At 46.1% G+C, this 23,239-nt stretch overlaps 1 protein-coding gene across 1 annotated transcript in view; it reads right to left on the reverse strand.

The window, feature by feature from the left end:
• LOC112236928 (ankyrin repeat and KH domain-containing protein 1-like) overlaps window positions 1–9,796 on the reverse strand; it is a 60,994-nt gene extending 51,198 nt beyond the window's left edge. Inside the window, 2 exon segments of the mRNA XM_042325965.1 lie at window positions 20–173; window positions 9,342–9,796. Coding sequence (XP_042181899.1) covers window positions 20–173; window positions 9,342–9,617 — 430 coding nt within the window. The 5' untranslated portion in view covers window positions 9,618–9,796.
• Between the last annotated feature and the right edge of the window lie 13,443 nt (window positions 9,797–23,239).

The raw sequence follows: 23,239 nt of genomic DNA on the forward strand, positions 1-23,239 counted from the left end.
TTAGGGCCCAGAGTCGTACCTGCAGCCTCTAGCAGGGCCTCGAGGCGGGCCTGTGTCTCTGGGTCGACGGTGCGGAGGTCCACCCCGTCTGTGGCGCTGGACAAGAGCAACTCAGAGGCCGTCTTCATGATTGGGTTCTCCAAGTCCTCCTGGTCCAAGATAAATGACTCCACCTGGGGTAAGGAGAAGTGGAAGCAAAGCACAACATATAAAGCACATAACAGCAGACAGAGACAACTCACTTTTGATGTTGCATCTTGATCTGCAGCCGACCCCAAAAATGTCTAATATTATATTATATTGCTTAAAAATCTGTATCCATAGTTGTTGATGAACAGAGTTAAATAAGACCTAAGACTGGAGTCTAATGTAAACAAGCACAGCTCTTCAGGTTGTCTGGTGTCCTCCGCAAACCCAGACTTATTTGCATACCTGGATATATTTATGACCACATATTATGACCACATTGTGACGTTTTAGTCTTCAGCAAGGTGTTTTGTACACAAAACATCTCAAGGCAAGCTGACGTCGGTAGCCGAAGTATACACCCCTTCTTCGGAAATTGGTCAACAGTAGGGATTCTTCAATTAAGCGTTTATTGTCATTCAACGAGAGACTAATCATTTTCATGCACATTTGTTCACTTGTTAGATGTAAAATTGAGCAAGTAAGACTGCCTTGGCATAAACGATTTCCTGAGTTATCTTACATTAATTCTGACTATTTTGAGGAAGTGTATACTGGCTACGGCAGCATCTCGAGATGGACAAACAGGACTATTGCAGCTTTTTCTGGTTTTTCAAGCGAAGGTCTTTTAACGGTTGTATACGAGCACACTCATTCGGTTAGGTGCCAACCGAAACCAAGCATGCAGAAGACTTTTAGCCAAGATTCAAGTTTTTCCTGAAAGCGTGACCTGACTAGGAAAAGGTCACGTCTATTATGCGACCAACCACAGATTCAATTTTGGCCCACCAAGCTAGAGGGCGACCGATTAAATTCTGGATTTTTTTTTCTAATTTTGTCTGTCATAGTTGAAGTGTACCTATGATGAAAATTACAGGCCTCTCATCTTTTTAAGTGGGAGAACTTGCACAATTGGTGGCTGACTATACTTTTTTGCCCCACTGTATGTATGTATGTATGTATGTATGTATGTATGTATGTATGTATGTATGTATGTATGTATGTATGTATGTATGTATGTATGTATGTATGTATGTATATATATATTATTTTTTTTAAACGTGCACATTTAGTTAAAAGAAATTCCTGTTAGCAGGCAATATTAACTAGGGAAATTGTGTCTGTGCAAGCAGAGTCAGGGTATATGCAGCAGTTTGGGCCGCCTGGCTCGTTTCGAACTGTGTGAAGACCATTTCTTCCCAACAAAGACCGTAATTCATTTGCCAGATTTTTACATAACATTGAATGTTGTGCAATGTAACAGCAATATTTAGACTTAGGGTTGCCACCCGTTCGATAAAATATGGAACGTATTTCACCAAAATAAACGTTTTGTTGTCGAAATCATAGTTTCCGGATTTAACCATATTAACGACCTAAGGCTCGTATGTGTTTATTATATTATAATTAAGCTAATATTTGATAGAGCGGTTGTAGGCAGCAGCATGCTCGTAAGCATTCATTCGAACAGCACTTTACTGTGTTTGCCAGCAGCTCTTAGCAACGCTTGAAGCACAGCGCTGTTTATGACTTCAAGCCTATCAACTCCTGAGATTAGGCTGGCAATACTATAGTGCCTATAAGAACATCCAATAGTCAAAGGTAAATCAAATACAAATGGTATAGAGAGAAATAGTCAACGCACCATAATTCCTATAATAACTACAACCTAAAACTTCTTAACTGGGAATATTGAAGACTCATGTTAAAAGGAACCACCAGCTTTCATGTGTTCTCATGTTCTGAGCAAGGAACTTAAACGTTATCCTTTTTACATGGCACTTTTACAGGTTTCCTTATTTATTTGAGATTAAATAGATTTTATGTATGCATTATATTAAGAAAATAAGTGTTCATTTTTCATTCAGTATTGTTGTAATTGTCATTATTACAAATATATATATATAAAATCATCCGATTAATCGGGATCGGCTTTTTTGGTCCTCCAATAAATCGGTATCCTGCTCTAGACCTATTAAATGGACCGACTTTTTATAGGTCAAACAACTACGGGACCTAGCTAGCATGGGCTGGCATGAACTACGGGACCGCTGTAAGGGCTGGCATGAACTACGGGACCGCTGTAAGGGCTGGCATGAACTACGGGACCGCTGTAAGGGCTGGCATGAACTACGGGACCGCTGTAAGGGCTGGCATGAACTACGGGACCGCTGTAAGGGCTGGCATGAACTACGGGACCGCTGTAAGGGCTGGCATGAACTACGGGACCGCTGTAAGGGCTAGCATGACCTACGGGACCGCTGTAAGGGCTAGCATGACCTACGGGACCGCTGTAGGGCAGGCAGGGACAGGGAAACAAAACCTCACTCTGTCATTTCTGAAGGAGTCCCTGTCCTATATGTAGGCCTCAGGCCTGTGTTAGTTTTTCTACTTGTTGACCTAGACATTCTGTACACACTGAGGTGTCTCTTCAGGTCTGATGCCAAGTCCTTCCCTCCAACTGCTTGACACGTTCACACTGGCACAGAGGCCTTATTAAGGACACGGTCTGGGCATTGAGGAAGCCTCAGTCAAGCCAAGGCTTCAGATACACTGCATTCGCAAAGTATTCAGACCCTTTGACCTTCACACATTTTGTTACGTTACAGCCTTATTCTAAAGTGGATTAAATCAAATGTTCAATCTACTACCCCATAACGACAATGCAAAAACATTTTTTTAAAACAGGTAACTTATTTAATATTCAGACCCTTTGCTATGAGCCTCGAAATTGAGCTTGGAGTCCATGCGTGTGTAAACTATTTAACTGTACTAGAATGCTTAAAAGGCCACTAAAAATGTTTATATCGGTTATCGGTATTGCTTTTTTTTGGCAAGGAATATATCAGATATCGGTCAAAAATGTCATATCGGTGCATCACTACTTAAAATGTATGCATTCACTGTGCTGGGAGTTGCTTTAGATCAAGGATGGGCAGCTCCAGTCCTCAGGGGTCTGATTGGTGTCGCACTTTCCCCCCAGCTAAATGTTTCATGTTTTGTGTGGACCCCAAGAAAAGTAGCTGCTGCTTTTGCAACAGCTAATGGGGATCCTAATAAAATACCAAACATACCTAACTCCAATAAATCACGACCTTCAGTTTAGAATGCAATTAGTTTAATGAGCGGTGTTTGCTAGAGTTGGGGGAGAAGCGACACCACTCCAGAGAATGGGAGCAGAATGTAAAAGAGTTCCCAATTTGACTGGAGCTCGGGGCAAGTTTCCCCAAGGCTGGAGGGTTCGCCTTCTAGACGCTCAAATTTTTCTCCGGTAGCGCTCACTTCACGAGCGGAGGGCATTCCCAGCCCAGCATGCATTTGCAGGCTACTTGTGTGCTGCTTTAGCCCCTTGCTTTAGCTACTGTCATGGAGTTTGCTAAACACTTCATCAAGAAGTTGATAAAACACAGAGGTGCAAAATCAAGGTGACTTACAAAGAGGAGGACCAAGAGAGGGAGTGTCTACAAATAAAGAATCATTGTGGAATCTGAAAAGACACGCATCCCAAAAGCATGGTGGTGTACTACATGCACATGCTACCAGAAAGGAACGAGGTGGGTAGCTAGCTAACGGTCATTGTAGCAAAGGATTTATAGACCAAAAATCTGATCATTTTCGTTCTACTATCTATACAATAGGCTATCATTGATTTTGGACCAATAGGCCTGACATTTTAGTTCTTCAAAGGAGCTTTCCGTTTTGATAGTTACACTTTACCTAAAAACCTTTCGGCCTCCCTAAAGAAACATTATACAAAAACATTTTGTTCCAGGAACAGTAAGAGACTGGAATAATAATAATAAATATGAATGCATTAACAAAAATTACCATAGACAGTGTAGATGAGAAATAGGAATTAATGGTAAATGTACTGCCGTTGATATGTAATGGGGAGTTGATAGACACTAACAATCAAATGCAAACAATTCACACAATTAACTAGGTTATGAAACAATTCATGTGAACACATTTACGAGAGAGCACACATTCTGAGAGAGACGTGCATTGTGCATATTAGCCACACTCCCCTTCTTGGACTGTGCCATCCCTCGTCCTCCGCAATGGACTAGTCTCGTCCTCCGCAATGGACTAGTCTCGTCCTCCGCAATGGACTAGTCTCGTCCTCCGCAATGGACTAGTCTCGTCCTCCGCAATGGACTAGTCTCGTCCTCCGCAATGGACTAGTCTCGTCCTCCGCAATGGACTAGTCTCGTCCTCCGCAATGGACTAGTCTCGTCCTCCGCAATGGACTAGTCTCGTCCTCCGCAATGGACTAGTCTCGTCCTCCGCAATGGACTAGTCTCGTCCTCCGCAATGGACTAGTCTCGTCCTCCGCAATGGACTAGTCTCGTCCTCCGCAATGGACTAGTCTCGTCCTCCGCAATGGACTAGTTAAATGAGATGGGCGTGAATGAGACAGGTGTCATGAGTCATAAAAAAATATATATTTGATGCTGCTCAACAAAAAATAACTTGATCGACCAAACAAACGACCAGTCGACTAATTGGGGTCAGTCAATTTGTATTTACAGAGAAGGAGACGCAGCAGCAATTTACTTTGCAGGAGAAAGACACATTCCAATATTACTTTTCAAGACGTAAAGATAAAGAGCAAATTGGAGACTTCAAAATGGTTTACTTGGACTTTGAGCCCTTAACTAAAGGATAATGGGAAGGGATCCGGTACATTGTATGTGCAACTCAACCAGGCTACAAACCGCCTTGCTATAGTATGGTCAGAGACACCCTCATTCCCCACTCCCTCCAAATTAAAGCCAAGCCGAGAGACCAATTGCAACTAGGTGATGGTTTCGTTGTGTCAACTGACATTTGGACTAAAAGAAGGAGGGGCAGTGTTTCCTGGGGTGGGGGGCTTGTCACTTGTTTAATTGACGGAAAATATAAAGGCCACATGGTGTTGCTGAGCTACAAGCACATACAAGGACACCACACAGCAGAGGCCATTTAGCAGAAATGTCAAAGTGTCCTGAGGAACTAGAACGTGCAGCGACAGCTGATACAAGTGGTGACTGACAGCGCAAGCAACATGGTCAAGGCCTTCAAAACAACTGGTCTTGAGGACACAAAAGATGGACGAAGAGGCGGCGTCCGACGCGGAGGAGGCGGCGTCCGACGCGGAGGAGGCGGCGTCCGACGCGGAGGAGGCGGCGTCCGACGCGGAGGAGGCGGCGTCCGACGCGGAGGAGGCGGCGTCCGACGCGGAGGAGGCGGCGTCCGACGCGGAGGAGGCGGCGTCCGACGCGGAGGAGGCGGCGTCCGACGCGGAGGAGGCGGCGTCCGACGCAGAGGAGGCGGAGTTCGACGCGGAGTCCGACGCAGAGGAGGCGGAGTTCGACGCGGAGGAGGCGGCGTCCGACGCGGAGGCCATGAGAAGAAAAGCAGACGAAGACGTTATCACCTTATGGAAAGACAACCTCGCATCCCTGCCCGGTCTGGCAAGAGTGGCCCAAAGGGTGTTTAGCATCCCCAGTGGCTCTGCAAGCAGGGAGAGGGTATTCTCCACTGCTGACCTGCTCTCCAGGAACCACCGCATGAGGCTGAAGCCACAAGAGAGTCTGGCCAAACTTGTTCCTAAAAGTCAAAAGCACAGTTTCATTTTGAATTAATTCTAAGTAAGTCACAGCCTACATGCTCAATTTATAGACTATCATGATTTAATACAACAAAATTGTTTAAAAGCTGAGCGCTGAATGTTCCTGCCAGCCAAATATTTGAATTAGACTAATAATATAGCCTAAATAATTCATTTGTTCCTTTTATAGGCTACTCGTCCGGCTATTTAGTGTTATATGCTGCTCAATACGTAGACCATTTGAAACGATGAGCGCTTCTTACCTTTTCATGTTGATTATAAAAATACTTAACATTCAAATCAATTGTTTTCAATACTTCAAAACCAAATGGTAGACACGTAGTCATCAAATAGATCAGGTGTTGGTTAAATTAGGATTTTTGAAAAATGGAGATAATGTGTAGAGGCCATTTTTATTTTTGATGGGGATGGGAGAGAACAGATGCTGTTTCTCCAGTCTGGAACCGTTGTTTGATGAATGGCTTGGCTCTGTACAGTACAGTGAGTTATCCTGAGCTGAGCGCAAAAGGCCAGCCTAGCTATGGAACATCTGAGATCCAGGGCCTTTATGTAGTAGCCTTGTGACTGACACAGATTCCCATCTCAGTTTTCTACCACACAACAAGCATTTTCAGTGTACAAACTCCTTAAATGTTTTCTAAAATGGTGGTTCATATTATGCTGATCCCTTTAAGGGGATTTGCAACCAAAAACTGTCTTTTGACTAGAAACATTAGTTTGTTGCTTTGTGTGTGTAATAACTGAAAAGACTTGAGACTTCGATGTGGATGAAGGAGCAAAACAAGTGTTCCATAATAAACATCTCAAAAACATGCATGGAATGACATCCGTTCCATATCAACACCACCAGCCTGCATAAGGTTCTCTCGAGTGGGGCCAATCAAGCCAAGCAGGCTCTGAGATGTTAGTTTAGTGTAAACAGAGCGAGCCACGGTCTTGATTTGAAAACCATATCCATCATTTCCTAGCTCTGCTGGCTGCCTTGACCGTATGCTATGGGGCTGTATGTAGCTGTGAAGAGGTACTCCAGGAGGGTGCGGTATTGGTGCCTGGATCAGTTAACCCATAGCTGAACCTTTAACACAGAACACAACAGCAGCATGGAGGAAACAGCACGCAGCAAATTCAGTACATACAGCACAGGCCCCTGGCACAGCTCCGTGCTGGGACTGCAGCTGCCCAAGGTCAGGGCCGGAGAGAGGGGCTTGTGTCTGTCTTTGTACACAACAACATGCCGGCTAACCTGTTCCAATTCCAAACTTCTGTACTGTTTACTAGCATTGCTTAGCAAAGATTTATGAGGAGCGTGACAGGAGTGCAGATAAAATGAGGGAATAGATCATGTGAATTCAACATTAATGATGTGAATTCAACATTAATGATGTGTTTAAACTTCAGACAACAGGTAATAAACCATTTCAAATTCACAAAAAAATATTAAATAAGACAAACTGATCACATTCCTAGGACTACAGTATGCAAAGATATGTAATGAAAACAATGTGTCACCTGCAACTGTCAAACAGCATACAAAATAAAAACAGAGGACTGAGCTAACTTGGTCAATAGTCTGCCTTTAGCTGTATTCCTATACTGAGATGAGGACCAGTAAGGAAAAGCTACTGGGAGTCCACAGATTGACTCGCAGCAGTCTGTGTGGAGGAATGTAGCTATACACCTGGAATGCAGAAAACAATTACTTTTGGGGGATGTAGTTCCAAGAGGGCACTCACAAACAACAATGGACACCACTCCTGCCCATCAATAAACTACAGTTCCCAGCACTGTGTTGCATCCGGAGAGCTGGAAAGGCCTGGAAAGGCATCTGCTTAATCCTGGAGCTCAGAGTTCAGCTGCAGCCCACAGGAGTGAGCTCTCCACTAGGCTAACATTTCACAACAATACCTCCCTTTCAGCCACATCCTCAAGGCCTTTTAGAAAGGCCACAAAACTTAACACAGGTATCAAACATATACTGTACATTCAGCCTCAACCAATTCCCAACAGACAGACGGTAGAGCAAGAAAGATAGTTGCCTGCTCTCGTCTACCATCTCATTTCCCAAATGAAACACGAGAACTTCAAATCCATTCCAGACGTAATGCTCACTATTTACTTGTGGATTATGGTTTGGTTAGGTGGTGGTAGCTCAACAGGTACTGTCTACACCATGTTAACATGCCAGGCTCCACAGCTTCCATCTATCCAACATCATGACATGGAAAAGTGCTCTCTGCAGGTGTGCATGTTACGACAGACAGACTTATAACATGACAGAAAAAAATGGCACTGCCTCATGCATAAATAAAACCCTTTGTTGAAATGTATGGGAAACTTATTAGTGGATTGATTTTCCATATTATCATGATTTGGCTCCCTAGCCCTGAGTCACTGTCAGGTTATAGTCTGGTCTGGCCGTTCCAAAATCTTGCCTGGAAACCCGACTTGGATTGAATTATATGTTGGGCAGAAATTAATGTTTGAATCAGGAACATTTCCACAAACTCAATCAGCCAGAATGTTGAATAAAATGATGTTTCAGCTTACTTTATCAGTCATCTGTGTGGTTGGTCCTTTTGCAGGTAGGAATGAGACATTGTATCCACAGGAAAGTAAAAGGACAACTGCCCAAAGCGCTGCTAGTGCGTTCAGATTTCTGTCACCGGAAGCATGCATACTTGCCGAGCTCGTGTTTACGTGTTTACTCGTGGTTTGTGTGTGACCATGTTGTAGCTCACGATGTCTGTTCAACTGTCAGGTATCAACCTCAACGGTGGTGCCCTGTAAGCCTACCAACACATGTAAAGTTGGGCACAACTCTGAAAGGGGACTGTTACAAATTGCTACAACGCAGGACAGTTATATAGAGTTGGCCATTTAGTTGGCACTGCCTCGTGAGGCTGAGACCAGTGTCATCTGACCCCTCTATTCTTTATTTATGACAGCCCGATGATCGACCACTCAACTAGCTAGGACAGTTAGCCAAATAACGTTAACTGTCTAAAACTTGTGTTGAGGAATTGAAAGACCGTCGGATTTAAATGTGATATAATTTATAAAAGGTGACGTAATTGCACCATTACTTTAAAATTGTAGCTAGTTTTAATATTGGCAAGATTGACAGCCAGTGCTTGTTCTGACAGTGTGAATACGTGCTCTCCCACCAGTGTGTACAGTGTCCGAAGTTGAGAATGTGTATCTGTGCTGCGAGACTATTGCTAACTTAATAGCTAGCACTGACGATGGCATGATCGCTTCCACCCGAACTAGGCCGTGGTCACAGCCTACGCCGCATAAATAAAACATTACATCGGTTATCGTGTAATTATGTTGGTGTCTTGCATTATTCTCCTTATGTCTGACAACCCATGAGCAATTGAGTTATCTGGAGACATGTTTGAAGCAAATTCGTAGTTGTTTATAATGTTATTTCGTCAGCCTAGGAGGGGGTGGCTGCCCACAGCTAACTAGCTGGCTAGGCAGTGAGATGAACGTTCGCGCTAGCTAGCTGGCTAACTAGCATATATCTAGCTAACGTTACCTCTGAGACCTCGTCTTCGTCGCTGTTGGATCCGGGACCAGAGGAAAGGACTGCAGCCGCAGCCAGTTTGAAATCCAGTCTATCTGTAGTAGGCCCACCGGGCTCGCCAAACAATCGTACTTTCTTTCCGCCCACACCAATCCCTATGCCCCGGAGTCCGACTCCTGGTGTTGCTCCTACCCCCATCCCTACCGCTGGGGTGCGAGGAGTCACCGAGTCGATCTCGTCCTCGAAGGCGTCCGTCAGCATTCTCGTCCCGGTTACTGCATCCTGCATACTTATCTTGACAATACGTATATTAGCGTTGTTATTGTTGACCTTAACTTCATTCAGGGTATCTCTTGTGGAATATTCGGGTGTTTTTACTTCAGGGAATCCTGAAACTCTCCCGAAGCGAGGGTTGAGGAGGATCTCTTTCCCCCAGCCATTAGCTAACTTTCTAGCTAACAACCTAACTCATTGCTCAATGTTTCTCAGAAATCCCGCCTCTAAACAAAATACTGAATTCGCCATTGGTTGACGTCAAAACATTGCTGACAATGATTCGTTTACCTTGGTGCTTCTCAAAAGCAGAAGCACGCGACGTCAGTTAGGTTTACCAATATCACGAGTCTCTCAAAACGAACGTCACAACGTGCAGTGGCTTCACTGGTATTGGTATTAAAAAGTAAATTGGTTTAAACTTGAATATTTCAGGCATTTACTGTCATGTCAACATGATATTTGGAACGTCATAAACAGGGTCATCAGTAGGAAAGTAACTGAACTGAATGACTACCGAACAGTAGCATCTCACTTCCATCATCATTAAGTGCTTTGAGATGCTAGTCAAAGACCACATCCCTTCCTCCCCAATTCGACTACCACCCTGACAGTGCCATGGACAACGCAATCGCCATGGCACTGCCCTCACCCATCTGGACAAGAATGGATGCTGTTCATTGACTACAGCTCGGCCTTCAATAACACAGTGCCCTCTAAACTCACCAAAAAACTCACGACCCTGGGACTGAACTCCTCCCTTTGCAACTGGGTCCTGTACTTCCTGACAGGCTATCCCCATGGTGAAGGTCGGCAACATTACCTCCTCCACAATGATCCTCAACATGGGAGCCCGGCAAGGGTGCGTCATCAGTCCCCTTCTGCACTCCCTGTATACCCACAACTGCGTGGCCTCACACAGTTCCAACTCCACCATCAAGTTCTCTGACGACACGACAGTAGTGGGCCTGATTACCAACAGCGACGAGACAGCCTACAGAGAGGAGGTAGGCACTTTGACGGCGTGGTGCTAGGTAAACAATGTCTTTCTCAACGTCAGCAAAACAAAGGAGCTGATTGTGGACTTCAGGATGAACCAGGTAGGGCACGCCCCATTCTCATCAACGGGGCCGACTTCGATATGGTCAAAATCTTCAAGTTCCTCTGTGTACAAATCTCCAAGAAGCTGAAATGGTCAAACTACACGGACACCGTGGTGAAGAAGGCATGACAGCGACTCTTCAACCTCAGGAGGCTGAAGAAATGTGCCCTGTCCCCGAGGGCCCTCGCAGTTTTCTACAGGAACACCATTGAGAACATACTGTCGAGCTGCATCACAGCCTGGTATGGCAACTCCACGGCCACTGACCGCAAGGCTCTACAGAGGGTGGGACGCACCATTTGGTGCACACTGCCTGCCCTCCAGGACACCTACAGCACCAGGTGTCACAGGAAGGCCAAGAAGTTCATATATCACCTTAGCCACCCGAGCCATGCCATGTTCTCCCTGCTTCCATCACTTAGACTCAGGCAGTATAGGAGCATCGTGGAAGAAAACTGTCAGTGGCCAATAGCTTCTACCCTCAGACCATCAGGCTGCTCAATAGCCACCACAACCCCCCCACCCTCCCTCCATGGACATTTACCCTACACCCACTCCCCAATGGACATTTATCATTGTTACAGTTGTTAATATGTATATATTATTATTATGTTTATTTATGATTGTTTCATTGACTTCTCTTTTTGACCTGCACTGATGGAGCTTAATCATTTCACTGTACCCTGCAAGTACATGTGCGTCCCTGTGCATGTGACTAATAAACTCATCTAATCATCTAAAGTTTAATAATCAAATAACACCAACAAAATAGAAAGATTGACCCTAACTAAAATGTACGGTAGAGTACAGTATTCTATGTGATTAGCATAAACCCATTCTGCAATTAGGTTACTTGTTAGGCTGTGGTACTGACTATAATCCTATGTGACTATTAATGAGAGGTGATGGATGGAGTACTTCAAAGCAGAGGTCTTCACAGGTCCACCCAAACCGAATACCTGATACCGGACCTGGGACCCTTTCGGATTCAGGTCCACCCAAACCGAATACCTGATACCGGACCTGGGACCCTTTCGGATTCAGATCCACCCAAACCGAATACCTGATACCGGACCTGGGACCCTTTCGGATTCAGGTCCACCCAAACCGAATACCTGATACCGGACCTGGGACCCTTTCGGATTCAGGTCCACCCAAACCGAATACCTGATACCGGACCTGGGACCCTTTCGGATTCAGGTCCACCCAAACCGAATACCTGATACCGGACCTGGGACCCTTTCGGATTCAGGTCCACCCAAACCGAATACCTGATACCGGACCTGGGACCCTTTCGGATTCAGGTCCAAAATGTAAACTTGTAACCCGGGTCCAGGTCTGGTCCTGTTTGATTGTCACAGGTCTTGGATCTATGTAACTACTACAGTTTATATATCTGGATGGACCCAAGACCACGGCTCTGCATAGCTTATTTATTTGATGCTAAGAAGGCGAAGTTGTTAGTGTATAGTAGACCTACTAGTGATTTGGACTGAAATAGGTGCCGGTACTCATTTGGGATGCTGGTACTGTTTATATTTAGGAGCAGGAACTCTGCCATACTTTTGAGGTAATATTATATAAGAGGTGCAGGAACTCAAGCATTAGAACATTTGAGGTGCCGGTACTCAGTTCCGGTGAGCTCCTGCCCAAGTCAAGCTATGCCTACTTGCCAATATACACTGAGTGAACAATTCATTAAGAACCCCTGCTCTTTCCATGACATAGACTGACCAGGTGAAAGCTATGATCCTGATCTCTTATTGATGTCACCTGTTAAATCCACTTCAATCAGTGTAGATGAAGGGGAGGAGACAGGTTCAAGCACCATTTTTAAGCCTTGAGACAACTGAGACATGGATTGTGTGTGTGTGCCATTCAGAGGGTGAATGGGCGAGACAAAAGATTTAAGTACCTTTGAACGGTGTATAGTAGTAGGTGCCAGGTGAACCGGTTTGTGGAAAGAACTGCAACGCTGCTGGGATTTTTATTCTCAAAAGTTTCCTGTGTGTATCAAAAATGGTCCAGCCAACATGACACAACTGTGGGAAGCATTGGAGTCAACATGGGCCAGCATCCTTGTGGAACGCTTTCAACAACTTGTAGAGTTCATGCCCCGACAAATTGCGGCTGTGCTGAGGGCCAAAGATACAACTCGCTATTAGGAAGGTGTTCTTAATGTTTTGTACACTCAGTGGATATAGGCCTATACAGTATGTTAACCAGAAGAGCAACTTAGCTGCTTAACATGATTATTTTGAATAGAATCCTTCTGTTCCTTTCCTATGCACAATCCTCCAACACACTGCACCTGTTTGGAGAGGAGTACGACAGGGCCCCCCACAAAACAGTGCCCTCGTTTAGGGATTAAGTGTCCCGATCAAAAAAAAGATAATTAAAATAACATTATTATGTTAAGACTACAAACAGTTATAAATGGCCAATTTACTAGATTGACTTGTCATTTCAATGGGCTACAGACTCAAATCTGGGTTTATGATTGTAATTCAGCTTTGCCATGGTTTGCTTAGATAGATGCAGGTAGCCTATAGCCCCTGATATGCCTACATCTTATTTCAGATGTAGTCCTACCATCTATTGCATCTTGCCTATGCCGCTCTGTCATTGCTTTTCCATATATTTATATGTATATATGTGTATTCCTTTACTTAGATTTGTGTGTATTAGGCAGTTGTGGAATTGTTAGATTGCATGTTAGATATTACTGCACTGTCGGAACTAGAAGCACAAGCATTTCGCTACACTCGCAATAACTGCTAACCATGTGTATGTGACCAATAAAATTTGATTTGATTTGTGATAGTCTACAGTAGCCTAGGCAAGATGTAAACTGAACGATTTAGCAACTTGCTTCAAATTAATTAAAATTTAAATTAATTTATTCAAGATGAATATCTTGGCGATTTTGAGGCAAGAAGTGCTTGTGTTTCCCAATAGCCTGCTGAATAAGCTACTGAGGATGGGGTCCAAATTTAAATCACCAAATTAAATATTCATAATACGTACATGAACTGAATATGTTTGTCAACAACAGCCAGTGTTTATTTTCTGTAATTGTTTTTATCTGTAGCCTAATCTGACTGTTACCGTCAACCTAATGCGTTTTAACAATTGATCGGCATCTGCGATAGAGCTTTGATAATTTCCAATTTAATTAATTAAGCATGGCCATTAATAATTGCATAATAACACAAGGCTACAAATCCAATTTAATTTGTCACATGCGCCGAAGCCAACAGGTGTAGACCTGACCTTGAAATGCTTACTTACAAGCCCTTAACCAACAATGCAGTTCAAGAAATAGAGTAAAGAAAGTATTTACTAAATAAACTAAAGTTTAAAAAAATAAGTAATAAAAAATGTAACAAGAAATTATATAACAATAGCGAGGCTATGTACAGGGGGTACTGGTACCGATTCAACGTGCGGTGGTACAGGTTAGTCAAGGTCATTTGTAAAGTGACTATGCATAGATAATAAACAACGAGTAGCAGCAGTGTAAAAACAAAGGGTGGGGGGGACTGATTAATTGTTCCGCAGTCTTATGGCTTGGAAGTAGAAGTAAGAACAGATATAGCCCTTGGTTCACTCCAGACCTGACTGCCCTCGACCAGCACAAAAACATACTGTGGCGGACTGCAATAGCATTGAATAGTTCCCGCAATATGCAACTGTTCAGGGAAATCAGGAATCAATACACACAGTCAGTCAGGAAAGCAAAGGCCAGCTTCTTCAAGCAGAAATTTGCATCCTGTAGCTCTAACTCCAAAAAGTTCTGGGACACTGTAAAGTCCATGGAGAACAAGAGCACCTCCTCGCAGCTGCCCACTGCACTGAGGCTAGGTAACACGGTCACCACCAATAAATCCATGATAATCGAAAACTTCAACAAGCATTTCTCAACGGCTGGCTATGCCTTCCTCCTGGCTACTCCAATCTCGGCCAACAGCTCACCCCCCCCCTCCCCCCCCTTGAAACTATCCGCCTCCATAGTCACAACCCCTATTACCAGCCTGTTCAACCTCTCTTTCATATCGTCTGAGATCCCCAAGGATTGGAAAGCTGCCGCAGTCATCCCCCATCAAAGGGGAGACACCCTGGACCCAAACTGTTACAGACCTATATCCATCCTGCCCTGCCTATCTAAGGTCTTCGAAAGCCAAGTCAACAAACAGATCACTGACCATCTCGAATCCCACCGTACCTTCTCCGCTGTGCAATCTGGTTTCCGAGCCGGTCACGGGTGCACCTCAGCCACGCTCAAGGTACTAAACGATATCATAACCGCCATCGATAAAAGACAGTACTGTGCAGCCGTCTTCATCGACCTGGCCAAGGCTTTCGACTCTGTCAATCACCATATTCTTATCGGCAGACTCAGTAGCCTGGGTTTTTCTAATGACTGCCTTGCCTGGTTCACCAACTACTTTGCAGACAGAGTTCAGTGTGTCAAATTGGAGGGCATGTTGTCCGGTCCTCTGGCAGTCTCTATGGGGGTGCCACAGGGTTCAATTCTCGGGCCGACTCTTTTCTCTGTATATATCAATGATGTTTCTCTTGCTGCGGGCGATTCCCAGATCCACCTCTACGCAGACGACACCATTCTGTATAATTCTGTCCCTTCCTTGGACACTGTGCTATCTAACCTCCAAACGAGCTTCAATGCCAAACAACACTCCTTCCGTGTTCTCCAACTGCTCTTAAACGCTAGTAAAACCAAATGCATGCTTTTCAACCGGTCGCTGCCTGCACCCGCATGCCCGACTAGCATCACCACCCTGGATGGTTCCGACCTAGAATATGTGGACATCTATAAGTACCTAGGTGTCTGGCTAGACTGTAAACTCTCCTTCCAGACTCATATCAAACATCTCCAATCTAAAATCAAATCTAGACTCGGCTTTCTATTCCGCAACAAAGCCTCCTTCACTCACGCCGCCAAACTTACCCTAGTAAAACTGACTATCCTACCGATCCTCGACTTCGGCGATGTCATCTACAAAATAGCTTCCAATACTATACTCAGCAAACTGGATGCAGTTTATCACAGTGCCGTCCGTTTTGTTACTAAAGCACCTTATACCACCCACCACTGCGACCTGTATGCTCTAGTCGGCTGGGCCTCGCTACATATTCGTCGCCAGACCCACTGGCTCCAGGTCATCTACAAGTCCATGCTAGGAAAGCTCCGCCTTATCTCAGTTCACTGGTCATGATGGCAACACCCACCCATAGCACCCGCTCCAGCAGGTGTATCTCACTGATCATCCCTAAAGCCAACACCTCATTTGGCCGCCTTTCCTTCCAGTTCTCTGCTGCCTGTGAATGGAACGAATTGCAAAAATCACTGAAGTTGGAGACTTTTATCTCCATCACCAACTTCAAACATATGCTATCTGAGCAGCTAACCGATCGCTGCAGCTGTACATAGTCCATCGGTAAATAGCCCACCCAATTTACCTACCTCATCCCCATACTGTTTTTATTTATTTACTTTTCTGCTCTTTTGCACACCAGTATCTGTCACGCCCTGGCCTTAGTATTTTGTGTTTTCTTTATTATTTTGGTCAGGCCTGGGTGTGACATGGGTGATTTATGTGTCTTGTCTAGGGGTTTATTAGAATTATGGGGTTGTGTTTAGTAGAGTTGTCTTGGAAAGTCTATGGTTGCTTAGAGTGGTTCTCAATCAGAGGCAGGTGTTTATCGTTGTCTCTGATTGGGAACCATATTTAGGCAGCCATATTCTTTGGGTATTTCATGGGTGATTGTTCCTGTCTCTGTGTTTGTTGCACCAGATAGGGCTGTTTCGGTTTTTCACGTTTTTTGTTTTTGTAGAAGTATATTGTTAATTTTTTATATTTATTAAAGATGTATAAAGGTAACCACGCTGCGTTTTGGTCCGCCTCTCTTTCACCGGAAGAAAACCGTAACAGAATCACCCACCACAACAGGACCAAGTGGCGTGGTGACAGGCAGCAGGAGCAGCGCAAAGAGGAATGGACATGGGAGGACGAATTGGATGGTAAAGGACCCTGGGCACAGCCAGGAGAATATCGTCGCCCCAAAGAAGAGCTGGAGGCAGCGAAAGCGGAGAGGCGCTGGTATGAGGAGAAAGCACGGCGGTGCGGATGGAAGCCCGAGAGTCAGCCCCAAAAATGTATTGGGGGGGAGGCACAGGGAGAGTGTGGCAGAGTCAGGAGTCAGACCTGAGCCAACTCCCCCTGTTTATCGTAAGGAGCCAAGGAGGAAACCAGAACCAGAGCCGGTGTTGGAGGTGAGCGAAGCAGAGACTGTGAAGGAGTTAATGGGGAAATTGGAGGAGAAGGTTATGAGGGAGTTGCTGTGATGGTGCATGAGGCACGGAATTCGCCCGACGGAGCGTGTCGGGATTTGATGGCACCTGGGTCAGTTCTCCATACTCGTCCTGAGGTGCGTGCTAGTCGGCTGGTGAAGATTGTGCCAGCCTCACGCACCAGGCCTCCTGTGCACCTCCCTAGCCTTGCACATCCTGTGACAGCTCAGCGCTACAGTGCGCTTAGCAGTGCTAACCGTGGCGGGCGTGGTACTGGTCAGGCACCGTGTTATGCGGTGGAAAGCACGGTGTCCCCAGTAAGTGTGCTTAGCCCAGTACGCTACATCTCAGCTCCTCACATCTGCCGGGCTAGGGTGAAGATCCAGCCAGGGCGGTTGGTGCCAGCCCTGCTCTCAAGATCTCCAGTACGCCTTCACGGTCCGGTCCATCCAGTGCCACCTCCACACACCAGCCCTCCGGTGGCAGCTCCCCGCACCAGGCTTCCTGTGCGTGTCCTCGGCCCAGTGCCACCAGTGCCAGCACCAAGCACCAGGCCTACAGTGCGCTTCGCCTGTCCAGCGCTGCCAGAGCCTTCCTCCTCTCCAGAGCTGCCGGAGTCTCCCGCCTGTCCAGCGTTGCCAGAGTCTCCCACCTGTCCAGCGTTGCCAGAGACTCCCGCCTGTCCAGCGTTACTAGAGTCTCCCGCCTGTCCAGCGTTGCCAGAGTCTCCGCCTGTCCAGCGTTGCCAGAGTCTCCCGCCTGTCCAGCATTGCCAGAGTCTCCCGCCTGTCCAGCATTGCCAGAGTCTCCCGCCTGTCCAGCGTTGCCAGAGTCTCCCGCCTGTCCAGCGTTGCCAGAGTCTCCCGCCTGTCCAGCGTTGCCAGAGACTCCCGCCTGTCCAGCGTTACTAGAGTCTCCCGCCTGTCCAGCATTGCCAGAGTCTCCCGCCTGTCCAGCGTTGCCAGAGTCTCCCGCCTGTCCAGCGTTGCCAGAGTCTCCCACCTGTCCAGCGTTGCCAGAGTCTCCCGCCTGTCCAGAGTTGCCAGAGTCTCCCGCCTGTCCAGCGTTGCCAGAGTCTCCCGCCTGTCCAGCGTTGCCAGAGTCTCCCGCCTGTCATGAGCCGCCAGAGTCTCCCGCCTGTCATGAGCCGCCAGAGTCTCCCGCCTGTCATGAGCCGCCAGAGTCTCCCGTCTGTCATGAGCCGCCAGAGTCGCCAGTCAGCATGGAGCCGCCAGAGTCGCCAGTCAGCATGGAGCCGCCAGAGTCGCCAGTCAGCATGGAGCCGCCAGAGTCGCCAGTCAGCATGGAGCCGCCAGAGTCGCGAGTCAGCATGGAGCAGCCAGAGCCTCCAGTCAGCCAGGATCTGCCAGAGCCGCCAGTCAGCCAGGATCTGCCAGAGCCGCCAGTCAGCCAGGATCCGCCAGTCAGCCAGGATCCGCCAGAGCCGCCATTCAGCCAGGCTCCGCCATTCAGCCAGGCTCCGCCATTCAGCCAGGATCCGCCATTCAGCCAGGATCTGCCAGAGCCGCCAGTCAGCCAGGCTCCGCCATTCAGCCAGGATCCGCCATTCAGCCAGGATCTGCCAGAGCCGCCAGTCAGCCAGGATCTGCCAGAGCCGCCAGTCAGCCAGGATCTGCCAGAACCACCAGTCAGCCAGGATCTGCCAGAGCCATCAACCTGCCTGAGCTTCCTCTCAGTCCTGAGCTTCCTCTCAGTCCTGAACTTCCTCTCAGTCCTGAGCTACCCTCAGTCCTGAGCTACCCCTCAGTCTTGAGCTACCCCTTAGTCTTGAGCTGTCCCTCAGTCCGGAGCTGCCCCTCAGTCCAGTGGGGCCCTTTGTTAGGGTTACTAGGCCAAGGTCGGCGGCGAGGGTCACCAATCTAAGGACGCTATGGAGGTGGACAAAGACTAAGTTGGAGTGGGGTCCACGTCCCGTGCCAGAGCCGCCACTGTGGATAGACGCCCACCCAGACCCTCCCCTACGGGTTTAGGTGTGTGGCCGGGAGTCTGCATCTTTGGGGGGGGTTACTGTCACACCCTGGCCTTAGTATTTTGTGTTTTCTTTATTATTTTGGTCAGGCCAGGGTGTGACATGGGTGATTTATGTATCTTGACTTGTCTAGGGGTTTATTAGATTTATGGGGTTGTGTTTAGTAGAGTTGTCTAGGAAAGTCTATGGTTGCCTAGAGTGGTTCTCAATCAGAGGCAGGTGTTTATCGTTGTCTCTGATTGGGAACCATATTAGAAGCATGTGTTTCAGACATAAGGAAGTGGATGGCTGCAAACTTTCTTCTTTTAAACTCGGACAAAACAGAGATGCTTGTTCTAGGTCCCAAGAAACAAAGAGATCTTCTGTTGAATCTGACAATTAATCTTAATGGTTGTACAGTCGTCTCAAATAAAACTGTGAAGGACCTCGGCGTTACTCTGGACCCTGATCTCTCTTTTGAAGAACATATCAAGACCATTTCAAGGACAGCTTTTTTCCATCTACGTAACATTGCAAAAATCAGAAACTTTCTGTCCAAAAATGATGCAGAAAAATTAATCCATGCTTTTGTCACTTCTAGGTTAGACTACTGCAATGCTCTACTTTCCGGCTACCCGGATAAAGCACTAAATAAACTTCAGTTGGTGCTAAATACGGCTGCTAGAATCCTAACTAGAACCAAAACATTTGATCATATTACTCCAGTGCTAGCCTCTCTACACTGGCTTCCTGTCAAAGCAAGGGCTGATTTCAAGGTTTTACTGCTAACCTACAAAGCATTACATGGGCTTGCTCCTACCTATCTCTCTGATTTGGCCCTGCCATACATACATACACGTACGCTACGGTCACAAGACGCAGGCCTCCTAATTGTCCTTAGAATTTCTAAGCAAACAGCTGGAGGCAGGGCTTTCTCCTATAGAGCTCCATTTTTATGGAACGGTCTGCCTACCCATGTCAGAGACGCAAACTCGGTCTCAACCTTTAAGTCTTTACTGAAGACTCATCTCTTCAGTGGGTCATATGATTGAGTGTAGTCTGGCCCAGGAGTGGGAAGGTGAACGGAAAGGCTCTGGAGCAACGAACCGCCCTTGCTGTCTCTGCCTGGCCGGTTCCCCTCTTTCCACTGGGATTCTCTGCTTCTAACCCTATTACAGGGGCTGAGTCACTGGCTTACTGGGGCTCTCTCATGCCGTCCCTGGAAGGGGTGCGTCACCTGAGTGGGTTGATTCACTGATGTGGTCATCCTGTCTGGGTTGGCGCCCCCCCTTGGGTTGTGCCATGGTGGAGATCTTTGTGGGCTATACTCAGCCTTGTCTCAGGATGGTAAGTTGGTGGTTGAAGATATCCCTCTAGTGGTGTGGGGGCTGTGCTTTGGCAAAGTGGGTGGGGTTATATCCTTCCTGTTTGGCCCTGTCCGGGGGTGTCCTCGGATGGGGCCACAGTGTCTCCTGACCCCTCCTGTCTCAGCCTCCAGTATTTATGCTGCAGTAGTTTATGTGTTGGGGGCTAGGGTCAGTTTGTTATATCTGGAGTACTTCTCCTGTCCTATTCGGTGTCCTGTGTGAATCTAAGTGTGCGTTCTCTAATTCTCTCCTTCTCTCTTTCTTTCTCTCTCTCAGAGGACCTGAGCCCTAGGACCATGCCCCAGGACTACCTGACATGATGACTCCTTGCTGTCCCCAGTCCACCTGGCCGTGCTGCTGCTCCAGTTTCAACTGACCTGAGCCCTAGGACCATGCCCCAGGACTACCTGACATGATGACTCCTTGCTATCCCCAGTCCATCTGACCGTGCTGCTGCTCCAGTTTCAACTGTTCTGCCTTATTATTATACGACCATGCTGGTCATTTATGAACATTTGAACATCTTGGCCATGTTCTGTTATAATCTCCACCCGGCACAGCCAGAAGAGGACTGGCCACCCCACATAGCCTGGTTCCTCTCTAGGTTTCTTCCTAGGTTTTGGCCTTTCTAGGGAGTTTTTCCTAGCCACCGTGCTTCTACACCTGCATTGCTTGCTGTTTGGGGTTTTAGGCTGGGTTTCTGTACAGCACTTTGAGATATCAGCTGATGTACGAAGGGCTATATAAATACATTTGATTTGATTTGATTTGATTTAGGCAGCCATATTCTTTGGGTATTTCGTGGGTGATTGTTCCTGTCTCTGTATTTGTTGCACCAGATAGGGCTGTTTCGGTTTTTCACATTTCTTGTTTTTGTAGAAGTATATTGTTCATTTTTTATCTTTATTAAAGATGTATAAAGATAACCACGCTGCGTTTTGGTCCGCCTCTCTTTCACCGGAAGATAACCGTAACAGTATCTCTACCTGCACATGACCATCTGATCATTTATCACTCCAGTGTTAATCTGCAAAATTGTAATTATTCGCCTACCTCCTCATGCCTTTTGCACACAATGTATATAGACTCTTTTTTTCTTTTTTTCTATGTTATGTTCTGTGTTATTGACTTGTTTATTGTTTACTCCATGTGTAACTCTGTGTTGTAGTCTGTTCACACTCCTATGCTTTATCTTGGCCAGGTTACAGTTGTAAATGAGAACTTGTTCTCAACTAGCCTACCTGGTTAAATAAAGGTGAAATAAAAAAATAAAAATCAAGTAGCCTTTTGGTCCTAGACTTGACGCTCCGGTACCGCTTGCCGTGTGGTAACAGTCTAGGACATGGGTTACTGGAGTCTTTGACCATTTTTTGGGCCTTCCTACAGTTGAAGTCGGAAGTTTACATACACCTTAGCCAAATACGTACAGTGAGGGAAAAAAGTATTTGATCCCCTGCTGATTTTGTACATTCGCCCACTGACAAAGAAATGATCAGTCTATAATTTTAATGGTAGGTTTATTTTAACAGTGAGAGACAGAATAACAACAAAACAATCCAGAAAAACGCATGTCAAAAATGTTATAAATTGATTTGCATTTTAATGAGGGAAATAAGTATTTGACCCCCTCTCAATCAGAAAGATTTCTGGCTCCCAGGTGTCTTTTATACAGTGCCTTGCGAAAGTATTCGGCCCCCTTGAACTTTGCGACCTTTTGCCACATTTCAGGCTTCAAACATAAAGATATAAAACTGTATTTTTTTGTGAAGAATCAACAACAAGTGGGACACAATCATGAAGTGGAACGACATTTATTGGATATTTCAAACTTTTTTAACAAATCAAAAACTGAAAAATTGGGCGTGCAAAATTATTCAGCCCCTTTACTTTCAGTGCAGCAAACTCTCTCCAGAAGTTCAGTGAGGATCTCTGAATGATCCAATGTTGACCTAAATGACTAATGATGATAAATACAATCCACCTGTGTGTAATCAAGTCTCCGTATAAATGCACCTGCACTGTGATAGTCTCAGAGGTCCGTCAAAAGCGCAGAGAGCATCATGAAGAACAAGGAACACACCAGGCAGGTCCGAGATACTGTTGTGAAGAAGTTTAAAGCCGGATTTGGATACAAAAAGATTTCCCAAGCTTTAAACATCCCAAGGAGCACTGTGCAAGCGATACTATTGAAATGGAAGGAGTATCAGACCACTGCAAATCTACCAAGACCTGGCCGTCCCTCTAAACTTTCAGCTCATACAAAGAGAAGACTGATCAGAGATGAAGCCAAGAGGCCCATGATCACTCTGGATGAACTGCAGAGATCTACAGCTGAGGTGGGAGACTCTGTCCATAGGACAACAATCAGTCGTATATTGCACAAATCTGGCCTTTATGGAAGAGTGGCAAGAAGAAAGCCATTTCTTAAAGATATCCATAAAAAGTGTCGTTTAAAGTTTGCCACAAGCCACCTGGGAGACACACCAAACATGTGGAAGAAGGTGCTCTGGTCAGATGAAACCAAAATTGAACTTTTTGGCAACAATGCAAAACGTTATGTTTGGCGTAAAAGCAACACAGCTCATCACCCTGAACACACTATCCCCACTGTCAAACATGGTGGTGGCAGCATCATGGTTTGGGCCTGCTTTTCTTCAGCAGGGACAGGGAAGATGGTTAAAATTGATGGGAAGATGGATAGAGCCAAATACAGGACCATTCTGGAAGAAAACCTGATGGAGTCTGCAAAAGACCTGAGACTGGGACGGAGATTTTACTTCCAACAAGACAATGATCCAGAAAATAAAGCAAAATCTACAATGGAATGGTTCAAAAATAAACATATCCAGGTGTTAGAATGGCCAAGTCAAAGTCCAGACCTGAATC

Source organism: Oncorhynchus tshawytscha, linkage group LG08 (assembly GCF_018296145.1).
Source record: "Oncorhynchus tshawytscha isolate Ot180627B linkage group LG08, Otsh_v2.0, whole genome shotgun sequence".
NCBI classification, from domain to species: Eukaryota; Metazoa; Chordata; class Actinopteri; order Salmoniformes; family Salmonidae; genus Oncorhynchus; species Oncorhynchus tshawytscha.